This window comes from Cajanus cajan, chromosome 7, assembly GCF_000230855.2.
Source record: "Cajanus cajan strain Asha chromosome 7, NIPB_CcT2T_4, whole genome shotgun sequence".
In the NCBI taxonomy this organism is placed as follows: domain Eukaryota; kingdom Viridiplantae; phylum Streptophyta; class Magnoliopsida; order Fabales; family Fabaceae; genus Cajanus; species Cajanus cajan.
This window is the reverse complement of record NC_138523.1, coordinates 866,071-885,322: the sequence shown is the minus strand read 5'-3', so window position 1 is coordinate 885,322 and position 19,252 is coordinate 866,071. Positions and strand designations below refer to the sequence as shown.

The 19,252-nt window shown below is 28.8% G+C and overlaps 2 protein-coding genes across 4 annotated transcripts; one reads left to right on the top strand and one right to left on the bottom strand.

Moving 5' to 3' along the window:
* Positions 1-1,768: 1,768 nt before the first annotated feature.
* Positions 1,769-8,925, bottom strand: GLTP1 (glycolipid transfer protein 1). 3 transcript variants are annotated; one of them, XM_020349133.3, is made up of 7 exons: positions 8,772-8,925; positions 7,970-8,099; positions 7,136-7,191; positions 6,710-6,840; positions 4,873-5,008; positions 3,513-3,644; positions 1,769-2,059 (listed from the first exon to the last, which is right to left on the bottom strand). In XM_020349133.3, exons 2-7 carry the CDS (start codon positions 8,085-8,087, stop codon positions 2,024-2,026), a joined length of 609 nt encoding a protein of 202 aa, XP_020204722.1. In that variant the 5' UTR covers positions 8,088-8,099; positions 8,772-8,925; the 3' UTR covers positions 1,769-2,023. The 3 variants fall into 3 exon arrangements, with proteins under 3 accessions (XP_020204722.1, XP_020204725.1, XP_020204723.1); XM_020349136.3 differs by having other exon boundaries at positions 8,667-8,860; XM_020349134.3 differs by lacking the exon at positions 8,772-8,925 and adding an exon at positions 8,439-8,594.
* Positions 8,926-16,940: 8,015 nt separating this feature from the next.
* Positions 16,941-18,972, top strand: LOC109790041 (large ribosomal subunit protein eL14). Its single transcript, XM_020349131.3, has 5 exons — positions 16,941-17,098; positions 17,222-17,323; positions 18,132-18,261; positions 18,343-18,455; positions 18,624-18,972. Exons 1-5 carry the CDS (start codon positions 17,096-17,098, stop codon positions 18,675-18,677), a joined length of 402 nt encoding a protein of 133 aa, XP_020204720.1. The 5' UTR covers positions 16,941-17,095; the 3' UTR covers positions 18,678-18,972.
* The last annotated feature ends 280 nt before the right edge of the window (positions 18,973-19,252 follow it).

Here is a 19,252-nt window from a genome sequence, read left to right as displayed (position 1 = left end):
TTGGTATTTAAATATGAAATAAATTATGTTGGAAGCGAAATATCTATTTTGTGTGTATTCACGATCTTTAATGGAGATTAATTTTGATAATGAATTTATACCAATACCATACTCATAAAATATATATATATATATATATATAATATAAAAAGAATTTTTTTAGTGCGACGTATCAATTGTGCAATTTTGGTCTCTCAAATTTCAATTGAACAATTTTAATCTCTCAAGTATTACAATTGTGCAATTTTGGCCTCTCAAATTTTAGTTAAACAATTTTAATCACTCAAGTATCGATCACAATTGAGTGATTTTAGTCACTCAAGTATCTTAATTATATAATTTGTTACCTATTTAAATTAAATGTATTATTAATTTAATAATAATAAATATATATCATCTAATACATGAATGAAAATTATAGTATATGTAACTTAAATGGGTCAACAATTATATAATTACGATACTTAAGTTGAAGGACTAAAATCGTACAATTGCAATACTTGAAGGATTAAAATTGCTCAATTAAAACTTGACGAGTCAAAATCACACAATTATAATATTTAAAAGGATACAAATACAATTAAGCCTATTAAAAAATAGTATTATAATTATTATTGCCTCCCTCTTTAGGGAATCTTGTGTTTTCATTTTTTATAGCAATATTAATCTATACAAGCATTTTTATAAAAAAAAAAAAAAAAAACTAACATAAATGCCTAAAACAAATAATAGTTGGAGAGGAAAAGAATAAAGTTAAAATAAATAGGTGAAATTATATTTTTATTATTTGTCTTATTTTTTAGATTCATTTCAGTCCTTTATTCGTTAAAATGTTCATTTTGATCTTTTATATTTTATATTTGGATCAATTTGGTCCTCTTAAAAAATATTTTTTAATTTTGTAATGCAATTTTAAATCAATTTTTGACCGATTCAATACATGAAGCTTGTAGCATTAAATTCAACTATAGAAAAATTATAAAATTCAATTGACGTTTGAATCCAATATATATATATATATATATATATATATATATATTGAAAAATAAGTTATATAAACAATAAAAAATAGTATGAAATTATATATTTTTTTAAAAATTTTAATTTCCCTTTAGACTTATTTTATGTAATTTTTACCATGTTTGTCATTATTTTTGTTTGAACTTCAATTTTATTCAATTATTTTCACATATAAATGAATCTAATAAAACAAATTTTAAGTTTTAAATTAATAAAAAAAATTCAAAATTATGTCTTAAAATTGAAAACAATTATTATTTCAAAATGATTAAATTAGTTTGAATTTAAGAAATAAATAATTAAAATGAATAATTTAAAAGATAAAGGACTAAAATGAGTTTAACAAATAAAATAAAAAATATATAATTTAGCTAACTAAATAATTAAATGATACAACTTTGTAAATGAGTTCGCATAAAATCATTGATTTCACTTACTAAAATTTCATCACATACAATCAATTTTCTTTTATATGAAAATATTTCATTGCGTAAAATTTTCAGCATGCATGTCCGTGCAATTGTCACACAGCATAGCTTCATACCAATCAAATTATCATGAACAATATCCTGAACAAAAATGTTGGGATCATACTACATGAAAAAAATCCAAATTTCTGGAAAGTGCAATTTGATTTGACTCAAATGTAGGTGACAATTTTTATCACTCTATTTCATAAACAGTTGTTATAAATATTATAATTGAATGTAAAAAAATTATATAATCACGGTCATATGCTGAGCCAAAGTTGAATAAGTTTGGTTCTAGCCAATTACATAATGGCCAAGATATTCTACATGGTATTGCAGAAAAAGTCATTAGTCTTAACCTCGTAATATATGGTAACAAATTTTGATATCACAAAGAAAGACTATGATTAGAGTACTTAGCGGTACAAAAGTGGATGCTTATTTATCATGCTAGATGACAAGGTTTACAAAGTCAACAAGAAATGAGGGTGAGCATGCAAGAGTCACTCATCAGTTTTGACCATGAATGTCATTTATGATGCCTTCATATCATCCAAGCCAAAACGAGCCTGTACAAAACATGTTTATTGAGTTCGAGTGTAAAAAAACTATAATTTAACACTGTTAATATTGATGACTTCCACTAAGAATAAGATTGTTGTCTTTCCCAAATAAACCTTTTACTTTCTGTAACCAACTAACATCATTCTCTTTACATTTTATATGATCATCAACCATATTTTTTGCTGTTCTCCATATTATCATTATTTTGTTTTCTCTTCTTGCTTGTACTCTCAAAGAGCAAATGTCTTTCAGAATCATTTAAGCTATGTTCAACAAAGCATTCAAAAGATCATGTTTAGTTTTTCCAACTAAACATGATTATAAGTCTGTTCGACTGAAAGTGAAAAAAGAAAATTTAAGCTACCTGTTGCATTGATTGAAACTCTTATACCAACTTTTCAAATATAAATCACTTAACTTCAAACTCAATTTTAGCCAAAATCAATGTTGAAAAATCAAGATCATCTAATTGTAAATGCTGGCTCCTACACACTATTAGTCACTCATTTTACTTTTTTTGCAATTTTCTATAGTTATTTAGTAAATTGAGTATTGATTTCACCTATTGTCATTACCAAGTAACATATATACTTCTTAAACTATCATAGAAGTATTTTCCTCATGGAATCAATTGACAAGGGTTATAATTAGAATAAGCTAAAACAATCGATGTTTTTAAATCAGATTGATCAATGAATTGATGAACCAATCAAGACACTTGTTTAAAGTTCAATGGATCGACGGGTATTAATAAAATAATAATGATATTTAAATAATACATAAAACAATATTAAATATATATAAATAATAATTTTATAACACTAAAATTAAAATAAAAAAAAAACATTTTACAAGTTCTTAACATTCAAAATACATGTAAAGTTCAAATATACTATTTAATTTTAAATTTTAATTAATATAACAATGTTTATTAACAATGCAAATTTACATCTAGAGTAAAAAAATGTCAAATTAATATAAGATAAAATTCAAAAATATCAAGATATCAAAAATTGTAAATTAATACAGAAGACTAAATTATATCTTTAAAAGAAAATTAGTAAAAATAATTAATAAAATAATTTATTCCAATTTGTAATCCTTACTAAATATGTTTTTTATTTATCATAAAAATATTTTAAATAAATTTAAAAATATATATTGTTTTGAATAATATCAATCCAAACCGATTTTCTAAATTGGTTTTCACTAGTCTCGTAATTGGTTCACACTGGTTCTCAATCCGATTGTACCGGCTTATTGAACCAGTTGGTCTGATCCAGTTTTCAAAACTATTTAACAATGAAACTATATTTGAATGCTTTTAATTTCATATATATTGCTACCAGAATATGGCTCAACCCACATTGACAATGCCACATTCCAGCTCATTCAAATCAATGTCATTAAACAATGATCATTAAGCATAAAAATGATCCAAGACATCTTAGTTCTTACCAGAAACTTGTGATTCTCTTCAAGGAGAGGAGAAAAGTTTGAACAAAATTTCTCAATGTCAGCATTGATATCACCTGTGCCTCCTATAACATCCATGAACTTCTTCCTGTCAGGAGCAAGCTTCATGACTACCTGTAGCTCAAATTTAATACATCCCAAAACCTTATTCAGTTCCATATACTACTATATATACTATACTATCTTTTCAACCAATAAAATAACACAAAACAAGGGAACAATGATAGAGACAGTCAGAAAAGGTAACACTGCATGGTATTTAAATGCTTTGATCAAGATTAAATAGATTATTGCAAAAAAAATAGGGCTGTAAGCTGGTCGAAATCAACTCACAAACCTGGTCAACCCAACCCAATACAACTACATTTCATCGTGCTGGTCTGGGTTTATTTTGGCTAAGTCTAACCCAATTATAATGGGTAATGAGTTCCCAACCCAACCCTAGTTTGGGTTTATTTTGGCTAATCTAATTATAATTGGTAATAATTAATAAAATAATAATTATTTTAGTTCAATCATTTATCAGTATGTGTAACCCTACAGCCAGACCAGAGACCATTTTCATGAAGACTCGTAACCCTATCAATTTTGAACTGCTGCCGCTCTTCGAACTGTCCAAGCCTCATGCTTGTCACCGTTTCCCCACCATTGCAGCCATGAACCACCCTTCACTTCCCCTCTTTTCTTTTGCATTTTAGTAACTTATCATTCATTTTCATTTCAGTCATTTCGTTTGTTGTTCCCCTTCCCCTTCCATTTTCAAATTTCCACATATATTATTATCCGTCAACCCAATTACTCAACCCAAACCAACCTGATAAAGGTCGGGTAGTCAGTTTGCTTTACCAAGAATAGAGAACCTAATCCATCTCAACCTTACTATGTTTCACTCGGTTGGGTCTTAAATTATACCAAACTTGACTCAACTCGGGCCACTTACTCCCTTAGAAGAAAATAGAAGATGTAGGTTTATTATATCATCAGTATTTAAATTCTTTGAATGACCGCACAACATCATTATGCTCATTTATTCACGATATTATGCTACGTGCCTAAATACCAAAAATTAGCACAAATAAAGTAATAATTTAAGTAGTCAAATGTATATCTCATGCTACATTCATATGATCAAGAGCAAAGATAGTAGAGAGTTGATAGCAGCACAATGATGCAAATGGTAAACTCGATGGATTTTCTAGGATTACTATTTCAATGCCAGTCATTCACATTCCACATACTTAGCCCAATATGAAACAACATTATATTACATGGCTTGAATAACTGAGTTTCTATAAAAAATGCTTTCAAGATCATATCAACAAAGCATAATAAAGAACATTACACTGAAGCTTGTACTAGCAAGCCAGCCATGCCACTTCTTCAGAGTCTTGTTATAGGAATCTGTACAGGCTTGTGACATTGGCCAATCTTCATGCTCAATTAAGTTTCGGAACAAAGCCACCAAGAAATCCATTGCTCTAGAGATTTTATATTGTACAGAAATAAATGTATCATAAATAATATTGTATGAACAAATAATCAATAGCAAAGGTCTCTGATCAGCAAATATGCCTCAACACCTTGCAAAAGATGAGCTAAACTAGCTGAAGATTTATAATTATCTCAAAAGAAATAAAAGAAGTCTAATTGAAGCAGGTGTAAATGATTCATCAAGTGCAGAAAAATACAATGACAACACAAGTTGTTACCTACTATGTGGGCTATGCAACATGATCATCATTGTACTATGACAACATCCAACTTCAAAAATGCCATCTAAATATACATCCTTTTTAAGGTTACACTTAGAGTTCCTTTTTGGTCTTTCTCAACCTCTATTGATTGGGCTTCTATTGGTCTTCATGTGATCAGATCTTCTTATCAGAGCTTCTATTGCTCTATTTCTCACATGGTCAAACAATCTTGGCAAAATTTTATCATATTTTGCCTAATATATGCTACCCTACTTTCTCCCTAATATATCCATTCGTGATTTTACCCTTTCTGGTATGTCCACTCATCTCTAGCAAGGCAGCAATGTTCTCATTTCAGCAACTTCTGCTCTTTTTGACACTATATTGCCTAGAGATTTGTTATAATGCATTAAAATATCCTATAATATCTTGATCATATCTATAGAGTATCATAGAATTATTTAGAGTATCTAATAATATCAAGATTGTATCTTAAAATATTTTAGGGTATCTTAGAGATTATCTCTTTAGGGCTAGTTTAACTATTTTCTTAGTTGCCATATTTCTTAAGATCTCATCATTTGTTTTCTTATTTAGTTACATAGGATCATGATTAGTATAAATAAGGGTTAGTGCTTTAGGTTTTATGAACAACATCATCACATTGAAGTTTGTAAAACATCACAGTATCAAGAGCATATTATTCACTGCCTTTCTTCTCTCCTTTTCCTCCCTCCATACCTTAAATCCCATAATTTCAACAAACTTGATAGGCACTTTTGATTACAAATAGTACCTAAAGCATTTCTCTAATTCACCCACCCACTTTAAATCTGATAATTTACATCTCCCTCTATTTTTCTATCCCTTTATGCAAAAGAACCCAGGTACCTAAACCATGTAATTTGTGGTATGAAATGACCTCCAATTTTCACCTCAAAGCTTGTTCTAGCTTTTGTCTGGTTGAATCTGCATTCCATCTGTTCAGTTTTACTTAATCGGAAATCAATGATTCTAAAGCTTCTGTCCACAATTAAGTTTACCATTTATTCCAAACAGTTCAGAAATGAGTTCTGGCTTTTGATCATTTAGAAGAAAGAGACAGACATGGTATTTGTTGATTTACAACTAAGTTACATAAGAGTACCAAGACACATTTTGTAATGTTAAACATTCTTGCATCCACATAGGCATGAATTATGATTACACACAATAATGTTTCTATATAATCTCTATTAATTATGGCAAGTTTCATGTCACACTATGATCCAAAATTTGGAAATCACACCCCAAATGACTTTAACGAGACTTCTTCCAGAAATCCGCTTCTGGTATAGATGTATAGTTTTTTAGTTATCTAATATATATCCTGTTTGTCATTCTAATTCCATACATAATACAAATTATAGAAAAAGTTAATAACAGATTGGGAATGTTATACCAATATGAAACACCAGTTAAACGCAACTGCATGATGTTCAGTACCTTGTCAGCCAAAGAAGTCCATTGGTACAACTGGATGATGATTTAGCTGTTTTAGTTTCAATTTCTACTTGCACCAAACTGTACAAGTAGTTAAATCTGGATGGATTGGAGGAATACATAGTTTCCAATCTCTGCCGTGAAAATCAATATAATAGAGTTAGAACACATAGTATATGATCCTGGTATTATTAAAATTTACGCAATTTACAAACCTATCATTGTTAAACAAGTTAAAATGAAGACTTCTAATCCAAGTCAGGTAGAAACTCACAAATTAAAACAAAATGAATCACAACCAAACATTGCGGTATAACAATACCAGGTTACGAGAAGAAGAAAGGAATTACAAATCCAAAGCTGAAAGAAAGTATGTGACAAAGCGTATAGTCAAGTAAGAGTAAGATACAACAATTGGCAAAAACATACCGATATGTTACCACCTATGTCAGATTTAACAAGAGCCATAGCAGCTCCAAACTTATCTGCCATAAGAAAAGTGTTAGCTCTTTTCAACCATGATATAAATATTCATTTAATGCTTAGGTTCACAATCTATTTTGTTGCACATGCTGCAGTAGGAGAGACTCTAAAATAAAAATTACATTTCTCGACTGTTAACACACAAACAAGTTTCTGATTTAGAAACATCCTTGATCATTCTGTTTTGTACATGTGTTCTCTTTTCAATGAATTTTATCCTTACAAATTAAAACATAGATATCTAAGTGACCAAGAAAGATAAATCAAATGCAATCAAAAACATTTTTCACATTTTTGTGATTAAACAAAAAAAAAACAGGAGAATGAATTCTAAGAGAAGTCAATTATAAAAAATAAAATAAAATAAAAAATAAAAAAACACTTTCATGCATCTTATCTGACTCAGAGGGGACAATTCAATAAGATTTAGCAAATATAATACTAAGGAGGAAACAAATAAAATAAAATTGCTCCTAACCATTAAAAAACAAATTTCTCAAAGAGGAAAGTAATATCATTGGACACATTGTATATTTTTTTAAAAAAATTGCTCCTTGCCATTACAGAAAGACAAAAGAAATGGAGGAAATATTGGAAAATGTCCAAATTCCAGATAACATTATAGGTTCATAGTCTTCTTTTCTTTTATCATTTTTTTGCCGAGAATAAGGTAACCTATTACAACAATAAATCCAAATAACATAATAGATTCATAGCCTCCTTTCTTTCATTATCTTTGTGCCAATAAAAAAGGTAAGGAACCTAGACTAGAGCACGCACCTATTACAGGCAATATGTGCTTGCACGCATCCAAGAAAGACTTGGTCAGAATTTCTCCTTGCTCAGACTTTACATGCTCAAGTTCTTGCAGTGCAGGACCAAAGACAGTCCCCTCCATTTTCAGGTTTTGCTGCACATAACAAGAATAAGACGAAACAAATACATTTGCATCAGCTTAACAGAGATCAAATCTATACATAAGTCACTAAAATTATACATAACAATCTATCCTTTTTATACTTTTCTTATAACAATTGAACAATTTCTAAAGTGAAGAAATAAAAAAAATTAAAATTAACTGTGAGAAATATCCAAAAATAAATAAATAAATAAATCAAATGAATCACTCTAGGAACAGCAAATTTAAACTTGATTGCACTCATGACACATCAAAAGCTTAAACTATGGTTACAACTAGTGGTTCTAACTCCTATGAAATCATCATAAATTGATTTTCTAACGCACATACTATGTTACCCACTGAGATTGGGAAATTTTAATGAACAAGAGTTTGAAGCCTTAGATTTCTACATGAGATGCCCTTTATGATGCCTAGTCAAAAGATGACAACTTCACTGAACTATGGTCTGTAATAATAATAAAAAAATTAAAAATAGAACTTTTCCGTTGGCGTAGAAAGTAGCATGGACTAGCCCAGAAACTGAAACTGAGTTCAGAAAAAAGAAGAATATAATACCCATTTGCTAATTTTGCAAAAGAATCAAAACTTTGATTCCATTTATCTCAAGCAACAAAAAAATGCATTGATCTATGAAGTGGAAGAAAGAGATGGTGTGCATACAGAGTATGTGGTAGCAGGAATCAAGGGGACTGTGATCTGAATGACAACGGTGTTGTTGGACTTCAAGTTAAGATGTGAGAATTGGATTCCAAGTTTTTCTCTTTTTTCCTCCTTCGTTGCTTAATTTTAAAAATACAAATTTCCGTATTCTTTTTTATTAACGTTAAATATGTATATTTGTAAAAATAAAAAATCGTTAAATAGAAATAGACCTGTATAATTCAAGATACAAATATTAATAAAAAAATTTATCTTATTACTTGATATTAATTTTTTGCATCTTACATTAAAAGAGTCTTCAAAATATAATGTATATGATTACAAAATATTTATTTATTGAAAATTATAAACATGATATAATTATATATATTAAAAATATTTATTTGTTTAAAATTTTAATTTAAAATTATTATTTTTTATATATAAAAATATACTTAATACAATTTCACTAAAATCTGTTGAATAATACATGAAGGTGTATAATAATAATAATCTTTGAGATGAGAAATATCATTTATGATCTTGTCTAAATTATGATCACAAGATTTGTTAGTCTGTGAGTGAACTCGATATCCAAACTCAGTAAACTAAAGAGAAAAAAGCTACAAATGTTTATAACATCTCCATATCCTGTCAAATTGACTCAAGCCTTACTCATTATTATTCATTTCATGATGATAATTAGTTTCAGATATTACATCATAAGCTATGCTTCTTAATTTTCACATTGTCATTTAATACTAAATTATCATGTGTGTGAGAGATAAGTTTAGATATATTATAGTAGAAATATCAACTCTTAAATATAAAAAGCGAATAACTATCTTGCAATAATGTTTTTATGGGTTATTTTTCTACATAAGTATTTGTAGCAATTTTTGTTAACTTTTTATATAATTTAGTTTTTTATTTATGATATTTATTCATGAATTAAAATAACCTTCAACATCTATTATTAAATGAAAATAATTATTTTGTACAAGAGTATTTTTAAAGACCATTATTCGATGGGAGCTTTTTTAAAAAAAATTTCTAACTTCTTATTTAATTCAATTTTTTTTATCATACATTTTTTTATGAATTAATTTTAATATTTTTAAAATAAATTATCAATAATTAAAAATAATCTTATGTTGTCATATAAATTACTTATCTTACATATAATTTATATATTTAAAAATATATTTATTTATACAAATATAGAAATTTAAAATATAATTTATATATCCAAATAAAATATTTATTTATATATATTTTATTGTAAATTTTAATTATATATAATAAACATTTAACTTGTGAAATATCCATACTAAAATACTAGTTAAAAATGATATGCAACATGATTTCTAAAATTTTACATCAACACTAAAACAATTTGGATTTTATATTTTATTTTCACACTAAATTATGAAAATAAATAAATTTTAGGTTAAAAATATTTTTTAATCCCTATAATTTCACTTACTTTACTTTTTAGTTCGGATAGTTTAAAATAAACCTATTTAGTCCCTATACTTGTCTTTTTCAATCTTTTTTTAGTTCTTATAATTTAAGATAAATATTTTCTAATCCTTATACTTGTAATTTTTTAATCACTTTCATCCTTATCGTTAATGTTATTTTGTAATGTTATCATATTGATGTGACAAAGGTATTAATTCAATTGTGTATAATGTCAAATTTATCTTGTTATAATTATTCTAAATTAGTCTCTCTATGTGCCTCTTTTGTGCCTCACATGTCATGCTTATTATTGAGAGACTATTTTTTATATCTTCACAAAATTAAATACCCCTATCATATCAACACAAAACAAACAACGTTAAAAAAAATTAACTAAAGGAAATAAAAGAATTAAAAACATGAAAATTTAAAACTAAAAATATATATATCTTAAACTATAGAAATTAAAAAAGATTAAAAGAATATATGTATTAAAAAGTCTATTCTAAACTATAGAAATTAAAAGATAAAATAAATAAAATTATAAAAAGTAATAATGTAAATTTAATTATCAATTACTCCTATCAAAATAAGATTGATCATGAATTTGAGCATAATAGGTGATTTTATACAAAGTACAATTTTTCAAAACAAAATGCAAACATACAATTTTTCTTCTACTATATTTACACATATGTACATATAATATTGTTCCATTCCAAATAAATTCTAAAATAGTTTTTTCGAGAGGTCTTAGTTGATATCTTTAGCTAAACATGTTGAAGGCCAAGCCGAGAGGGGGCACCCAAGAGGCCAACCTCCTAATGTACACTACCTCCCCAAAAGGGTATTGGAAAAAAATAGGATATAAAGAGTCGTATCTGAAATAAAATCTTATCTTTAATAACCAAAGATCATAATACTAAAACCACCTTATAAAATCTTTAGATTTTCAAGGCCCACAAGACTTATGAACAAGCAACTATAAAATCTCAAACCCTAAACCTAAGACGGCCAAAGATACTTTTTGGATGCTTTGGCTCTAGTGGCTAAGCTAGAGAGAAAAAAAGCCCTAGTTACCTTTCAGGATCGAAACATTTTGGCGCCATCGTGGGACTACGATAAAACTTCTCCTACGCCAAAAAAAACTATTTCTTAAACGATTGGGAGGCATTACACAAATGGCTAATCATCTTCTAAGGGATCTACTAGCTTTCCATTAATGATCTTTTTGAAGTATTTGACGCTTCCGACATTGATGTCAGCATGAAAGGACTTCATTTGATTCATGACCACGTCAACACCTTCAACAAACTTTTTCATGGCCTTAATTTTAATGGCCTAGAGACCGGTCTATAACTTTTCAATTTCAAGCTTTAATGAAAAGATCTCATTTTCAAAAACTTGGGTAGCATCAATATTTGTGTCTCGAGCGAGATGAGTTTCTTCAAGCTTCTTCTCTATTCTTGCTTTCTCGGCTACCCAAACTCTCTTATCTTCATCAAAACCTTGGTGGCCTTCAATCAAATTGTCTCTCTGAGTGGTAACCCATTTTAAATTAGCTTTCTCTTTGCTCAAACTCTCCTCTAGGGTAGTGATCTTTTTCCCTTGGAGTTTGATCTCCCTAGCCATGCTACAAATTTTATCCTCGTTGATCAAGGGGAGAACGAAGAGATGATTGGTTAAGGATTTAACACCTTTGGCGATCGAGAAGACCCTCATCTTCCCTAGGATATCTTTATCCCCTTTGAGCAAGTTAGGCTCTCGGATATGGGCCGAGTGGTTAAATTTTTCATCCTAGAAGGATATGGCTTTACCATGCTTGGTGTTGCGATCTACGAGATCCTAGTTTTTCCCAATGCACATGCTTATGGTCTTCTCAATAGATTGGACCTCCACTTCATCCTCGGGTTCTTCTGTCTCGATCCTTGTATCCAAATTCATGATCGATATAGGCTTATCATTTTCATTATGAGAAGGTTCGCCCACCTTGTTTCCTTGCAAAGGAGAGGAACCGGTTTCTCCAACCTTCCCGACAACCAATCCCTCAACACCGATGGCCTTAGAAGCCTCTTGTTGCTCCCTTAGTTTCATCAACTTTTGCTTGGATTTGCTCGTCATTTTTTCTACAACAAAACAAATAAACAAAAGAGATTAGGAGAACATGTAAAGATGGGTTAAATATCGATATCTTGTATAAGTAAAATAATAATGATTTTTGTTAAAGAGATGTTAAGTACCTATATAACTTTTAGTTCATTGGATCTATTTTCTAAATCTAGTAGTTTGGCTATGTTGAAAATGGTTTTGAGCTCCTCAAGTTTTTTAACATCCTCTTGGTCATTCTCCGAAATCCTCTTGGAATCAAAACTACCATACGATGTTGGATTCTGACTTTAATAAAGAGGAAACCCCTCGAGTAAATGTTTGTTGCCCAACGTGCAACGAATTTGAAAAAATGATTTTTTGAAATCTTTATAAGATGATTGACATAAAGATAACATCCCTTGACCTGCAACTAATAAAAACCTAACTACTTCGTTTGTTGGAATGACACTGAAAAAAGTAGAAAAAATTGTCCACAATCGGGGTAATGTCAAGCCAAAGGCACGAAATTTCAAAATATCTAACAAAATACTAGCTATTGAGGTGTAGTTGGGTTAATGCTACATTTAATGCCCTAAGTACCCCCTTTTCACATTCGGTTAAGGGCCATCTAACCTTAAGCTTGACAATTAGAATCACATAACAAAAGGTAAAACTTTCACCCTAAGGGCTAAGCTAATGCACACAGGTTCTTTATCTACATAAGGTCCACAAATAATGTTATCCTCATCTCCATCACAAGACACGCTAAAAGACCATCGCAAACCACTAGAACGAGAACCAAATACAAACTTTTGGCTCATCGAAGTAGAAAATGTGTAGGGGAATAAGGAAAATGAATAATGCAACATCCCTACATCAAGGTATTTATAAGAGTGAAGAGGCACGCATGAGAAGTTTCAATAAGTGTGCGCGTGAAATGACGCATCTACTGACATTTTGGGGGCTCCACACTTCACTTTGTGCTTACATTATGCCATGTGACAAGAAGATCAATTACCTTTTCTACAAAAATGACATTGCAATACATGCACATCTTTTTCGTTATAATATGAAAAGACATGCCTAAACAAAATCAATAAATGACCAAATAAGTCAAGCTTTGTAATCGTTACTCAAGCCCTTTCGCCTTTTAAGCTTAAGATTGGGGGGCAAGTGTACCATCTCGGATAAATTTCGAGATGATTTTGCCGAGAGATCTTAGTTGAGATCTTTGGCCGAACACATGAAAGCTGAGTCAAGAGGGGATGCCTAAGGATCATGGGGAGGCCGACCTCCTAATGAACACTACCTCCCCAAAAGGATATTTGAAGAAATCTAATATAAAGAGTCATATATGGAATAAAATCTTATCTTTAATAACAAAATATCATAATACTAAAACTACCTTAGAAAATCCCAAGATTTTTGGGATCTATAAGACCCATGAACAAGTAATAATAAAATCTCGAACCCTAGACCTAAGACCACAAAAGATACTTTTCGAATGCTCTGTCTTTGGTGGTTAAGCTAGAGAAAAAAAAATCCTAGTCACCTTCTAAGATCGGAACAATTTTTTTTTATTAGACATTTTTACTCTTCCACACATTATGTAACTTTAAAATATACTCTCTTGATGATAAAAAAAAAAAACTTTTCACTCTCATTATTCAAATCTTAATATATATGTTTACAACCATTTTCTTCTAAAACCCTTCAAAAATTAAAAGGTATAAAGTGTTTTTTTTTCTTCTACTAGTTTATATAAATGAAATAAGCTAACAAATTTATATTATTATTATTATTTACATTATGTTACATGTAAAAATTAAGATTACTAAAAAAACTAGTAACAATTTCTTTTTAGTGTATTTTTTTACCTTTTTAATTAAAAAATAAAATTAATTTAAAATTCTAACCAAAATTACAATTAAAAAAGAAATATTTTGTTTTATAACTAAATTTAATAGCCACGCAAGTGTAGTAGCAATTAGGCCTGAGCATTGGTCGGCCACGACCAGTTTCGGACCAAAATCTTTAAAATCGCCCGAAACCGATTAAGAAAAATCAAGAGTCATCTCTAATTGACGAAGGTCTCAGTTTTTGGTGGGTTTAATCCGTGCGGGTTGCGAGTTAAATAGATGGGTTCATCGATTTCAAAAGCTTCCTCTTACACCTCGTGCCGCCCTCCATCATTGCCCTTCGTTAGTCTCCGTCACTACTTCGTTGGAGGAAATTGCTTAGTTTTAGATCTTCACATCACCACCCTCATCAACCATAGTAGGGAACAAGGAGCTTCTCAGCGGCGAAGGCCATGGCAGGGAAAGGTTGTAGAGAAAAGGATGTTTGCGAGTGAAATAAAAGAAAAGAAAATAAGAACAAGAAAAAGTAGAAAAAGATGAATACAATAAAGAAGATGAAGACGATAAACGATGAAAAATATGAAGATGAAGATGAAAAAGATGAGTGGTCGGGTTCGAGTATATCAGATGAGAAAATTCCAACACCGAGCCCAATTGTCTAAACTCGTTTGAACCTAAAATTTACACTTGGGAAAACCTGAAATAAATGAGAAACAATCAATTTCATCAAATTTGAGCGTCAGTTTAATCGATTTCGGATCGGTAAAAAACTTTTGCCCAGTCCTAATAGCAATTGCCCCTATGACATTTCATTTTTTTTACTTATATAATATTTATGAATAAACGATAGTGTTACCTCTATAAATTATTTTTTAATAAAAAAAAATATTTAACAAATAAAAAAGAATAAACTGGTATTGATTTTACAATTTCATTCTACTTTTTTTTTCTATTTTCATTATCAAATGCATGTTAAAATCAAGTTGGTGACACAATTATATAAAGATATTCTTTATTTTGATTTTCTTTTCATGCGATTATAAATTTTGTAAAGATTTATAAAATTTTTATTTTATAAAATACTATAAATTAATTTTTTTTAATCGACCACCAAATAACATAGATATTAGAATTGTAATTTTAAAAAATTTGAGATAAAAAATTAAATTAAATAATCCTAATTGAATTTTTTTTATTATCCATTTATCTTTAGTTTAAATTATATTTTCATTTTCAATTTATTGATTACTCACTTGATTTCTCTCTTTCTTTGGTTTTGTGTGTTATTTTTCATCTTCTACTTTTTAATTTGATGGAAGGGATTTTAGGAATTTTTTTTTAAGAATGTGTTTGAATGAAAAATTTAAATGAGTAATTTATTTTTTTATAAAATTTAAAATATCTTATGATTAAATATTTTGTTTGGATGAATAATTTACAAAGAATTTGAAATTAAAGCATTTGTGAAATTCTTTAAAATTGTAGAATTTAATTTTTTTTTAAAAAGTAAGAATTTAAAATTTTCTATATATATTTTTTTATTTCTTATCTCACCTATATACCTTTTTATCTCTCTCTCCTAGCTCTTAATGATTGAATATTCAAAAATATTTTTAAGATTATAAAATATTATATGATATTAATGTTTAAAATTATTAAATATTTAAAATTTGGCTAATATTTATTTTTATAAAATTGAATCTTAAAATTTCAATATATATATATATATATATAAAATCAATTTTACCATGATAGAAATCAATATAGTGAAATTATGTCTAAACTAAAAAATTAAAATTTAAGGAATTTCAATTTACCGATAAAAAAAAATGTTTAAATAATAATAAAAATTAGAATTAAAGTAATTTATATTTCAAAAATTTCAAATTCTTTTAATTTCTAAAATTCCTCACCACTTTTTAATTTGATGGAAGGGGTATTAGGAATTCCTTTATATATATTTTTTTTATTTCAATTTTGTTTGCCCTATTTATTTATGAATTTAATTTTAATATTTTTAAAATAAATTATCAATAATTAAAAATAATCTTATTTTATAGTATAATTTATTTATCATAAATAAAATATTGTTCACATTTGAAAATATTTATTTATACAATTTTTTAATATAATTTATATATATTTAAATAAAATATTTATTTTTATATTATTAGTATAGAGGTATTTCATGTCTCTACAAATTTTATTTAAAAAAAAAAAGATATAGTAAAAGTTACAACATGTGAATTAAGTGAGATATGTATAATTAGTTAAGAGTAAAATACTCTTAAAAAAATAGTTACAAAATAAATGAATAGTTATTATTGATAGAATAAACAATTATTTTTTATATACATTTTTTTCTATTTTAACTTGAAGAAATATGTTGGTGAAAAAAATATAATAACATGGTATAACTATCTAAAAACAAGTGAAGATTAAAAAGAGATATTTTATTTATATATTTTTATTATACAAATTAAAATACTAGTCAAATAAATATACCTAAAAACATTTTCATCAAAGAAAATTTTACAAACACTTTCATGAAATAGTCATTCGTGTTTAATATACACTAGTAAATTACATTTTATTTCAAGAATGAATCACTCATTAAAAAAATTATTTGATAAAATATATTATCAAACTTAAATTTATAAAATTATAACATTATAAAAACACTGTTTACTAAATTCACATATAAGATTTGGGCCTGCTGGGCTTTCTTCCCCTATAACCCGCTTATTCTAAACCCAACACAACATTCTTTTACGACACAAGCATATGACCCTAGTATGGTTTGGCCCATGTGTGTTCCCCATCACAACACCTGTTCCTTTCTTTATAAAATTGCAACTTCAACAAAAACCCTAACTCCTAAACTTCTCTCTTCTTTTAACCTCTTCAGCAGTCACAGAAACTCCGTACCCGAAAATGGTGAGTCCCCATTGATCAGCCCTTTTACTCTTTTTTCACTCTTATGCGTTTCCGCATCTGGGTTTTCTGGTTCTAACTGAAAAATTCTGTTTTTTTCCCCTTCTTTTCTGATCTGTGTTGCAGCCTTTCAAGAGGTTCGTTGAGATTGGAAGGGTTGCTCAGATCAACTATGGCAAAGAGTATGGGAGGCTCGTGGTCATTGTCGATGTCATTGACCAAACTAGAGTATGCCCCTTTCGTTTTCTTTTTCTGATTTGCTGCGTTTCGTTGGATTAGGTTCGTGGTGTCGTGCCCTTTTGTTTGTTTTGATTTCCTGTTAGGTTGAAGCAAGAAAATTAGATTTTTTTCTATCTGGGTGTCGATAAATTGTCGTCGTGGATTTCATTGTGGTTTTAGGGTTTAGGTTTCTTGAAGCTGTAAGTTCTGCTAGATGTATTTTAATTGAGTTATAAGGTTATTATTTGTATGTGTGTAAAAAGAACTAAATTTTGGGTATTGGTATTCATTTAATATGTGGTTATATTTTTTTGTTTTTGGATCAATTGGTATCGGTTTGGTATGTAATTCTATCAAGTTAACCTTTTTGAATTATAGTTGCCCACCTTATTTATGAGTTTGATGGATGATTTTATGTTTTATTTTGCTTTTTTTTAAGCTGTTCTTGGTTGTATTTTAATTGGTCTGTAACTCATAAGGCATTGTATAATTGTGTTTGTGTAGCATCATTCAAATTTTGGGTCTTGGTGCAAATGTGCAAGTAATAATACAAAGTTCCATTGGAGGAGTTAGAGCTGTCCATCTTGCTGATAAGTATGATGGATGGTTTTGGGTTTTCTTTTTCTGTTTGATTTGTTTCTTTTGTGAAGCTAGTGGTTTTGGTTAGTTGTATTTAAACTGGGTCATAAGGATTTGTACACATGTGCCTGTGTCTGAGATGTGCACATTATTGAAAAGTTGGATGTGCTTGGTACAGCTATGGGTCTTTGATGTTGATAATGTGTATCATAATTTTTCTACTACGATATGTTGACAGGCTCTTGTTGATGCTCCCGATATGGTGAGATCCCAAGTGAACCTCAAGAGGCTCTCTCTCACTGACATTAAGATTGATATTAAGAGGGTCCCCAAGAAGAAGGACCTCATTCAAGCCATGGAGGCTGCTGGTTGGTACAAGTTTTTGTGAAGAAATCTTTATTTTATTGGAAGCATTCCTTTTTGTTCATTGTTTTTTTTTTGTTGAACAGATGTCAAGAACAGGTGGGAGAAGAGTTCTTGGGGCAGAAAATTGATTGTGCAGAAGAGGAGGGCAGCCCTCAATGATTTTGATAGGTTCAAGATAATGTTGGCAAAGATTAAGGTTTGTTTCATTTACATGCCTATATATATTTTTTCTTTTTTAATTTTCAATTTTGGTATTACCCTTCTCGCATTTGGTGATATATCATAGTTTAATGTTCTATTGTGTTGATATATCATAGTAATATTTTTGGAGTTTAAGCTAAAATACAAACTTTTAATTTTGCAGAGGGCATCTGTTGTTAGGCAAGAACTTGCTAAGCTGAAGAAAACCGCATCTTAGGCATGATATCATGTGCAATTTTCAAATTTTGTTATGAATTTTCTTTCAGTTAGTACATTTTGGTTATTTCATGACTTTTTATGTATCATTGAGAGACATCCTAGGAATGTTTATTTCGAGGTCTTCTGTGTTAGTGGATTGATGCCTGTTCTTCTCCCAATTTCATTGTTAGAATATCGGGTGTCCTTTTTTGGCTTTTGCTTGCAGACATTTGAATATTGGTTTTTATTATCTTGTTAAAATCTTAAGCTGCATTATGCAAATGTGAGCAGGAACTGCTTTTTAAATTTTCTCATTATGATGGTCTTCTGATTCGATTGATTTTTTTAATATTTTTTTTATAATCCTTTTAAATTTTTATATGCATTTTTCAATTGATGGTTGGTACAATTCGTTGTTGTGGTACACACCAAAGACATACTCTGTAATTAAGTTTAAGAGGAGCATTTTCAAATTTGATTCTGGATCATCTTGATTTTATACAATTGGTTATGGTTAAAAGGAAATTGATTGTGGTTTTTGCATCTTAATTCGAAAAGTGAATTTAGCATATTTTGAAAGTGACTTTGCTATGA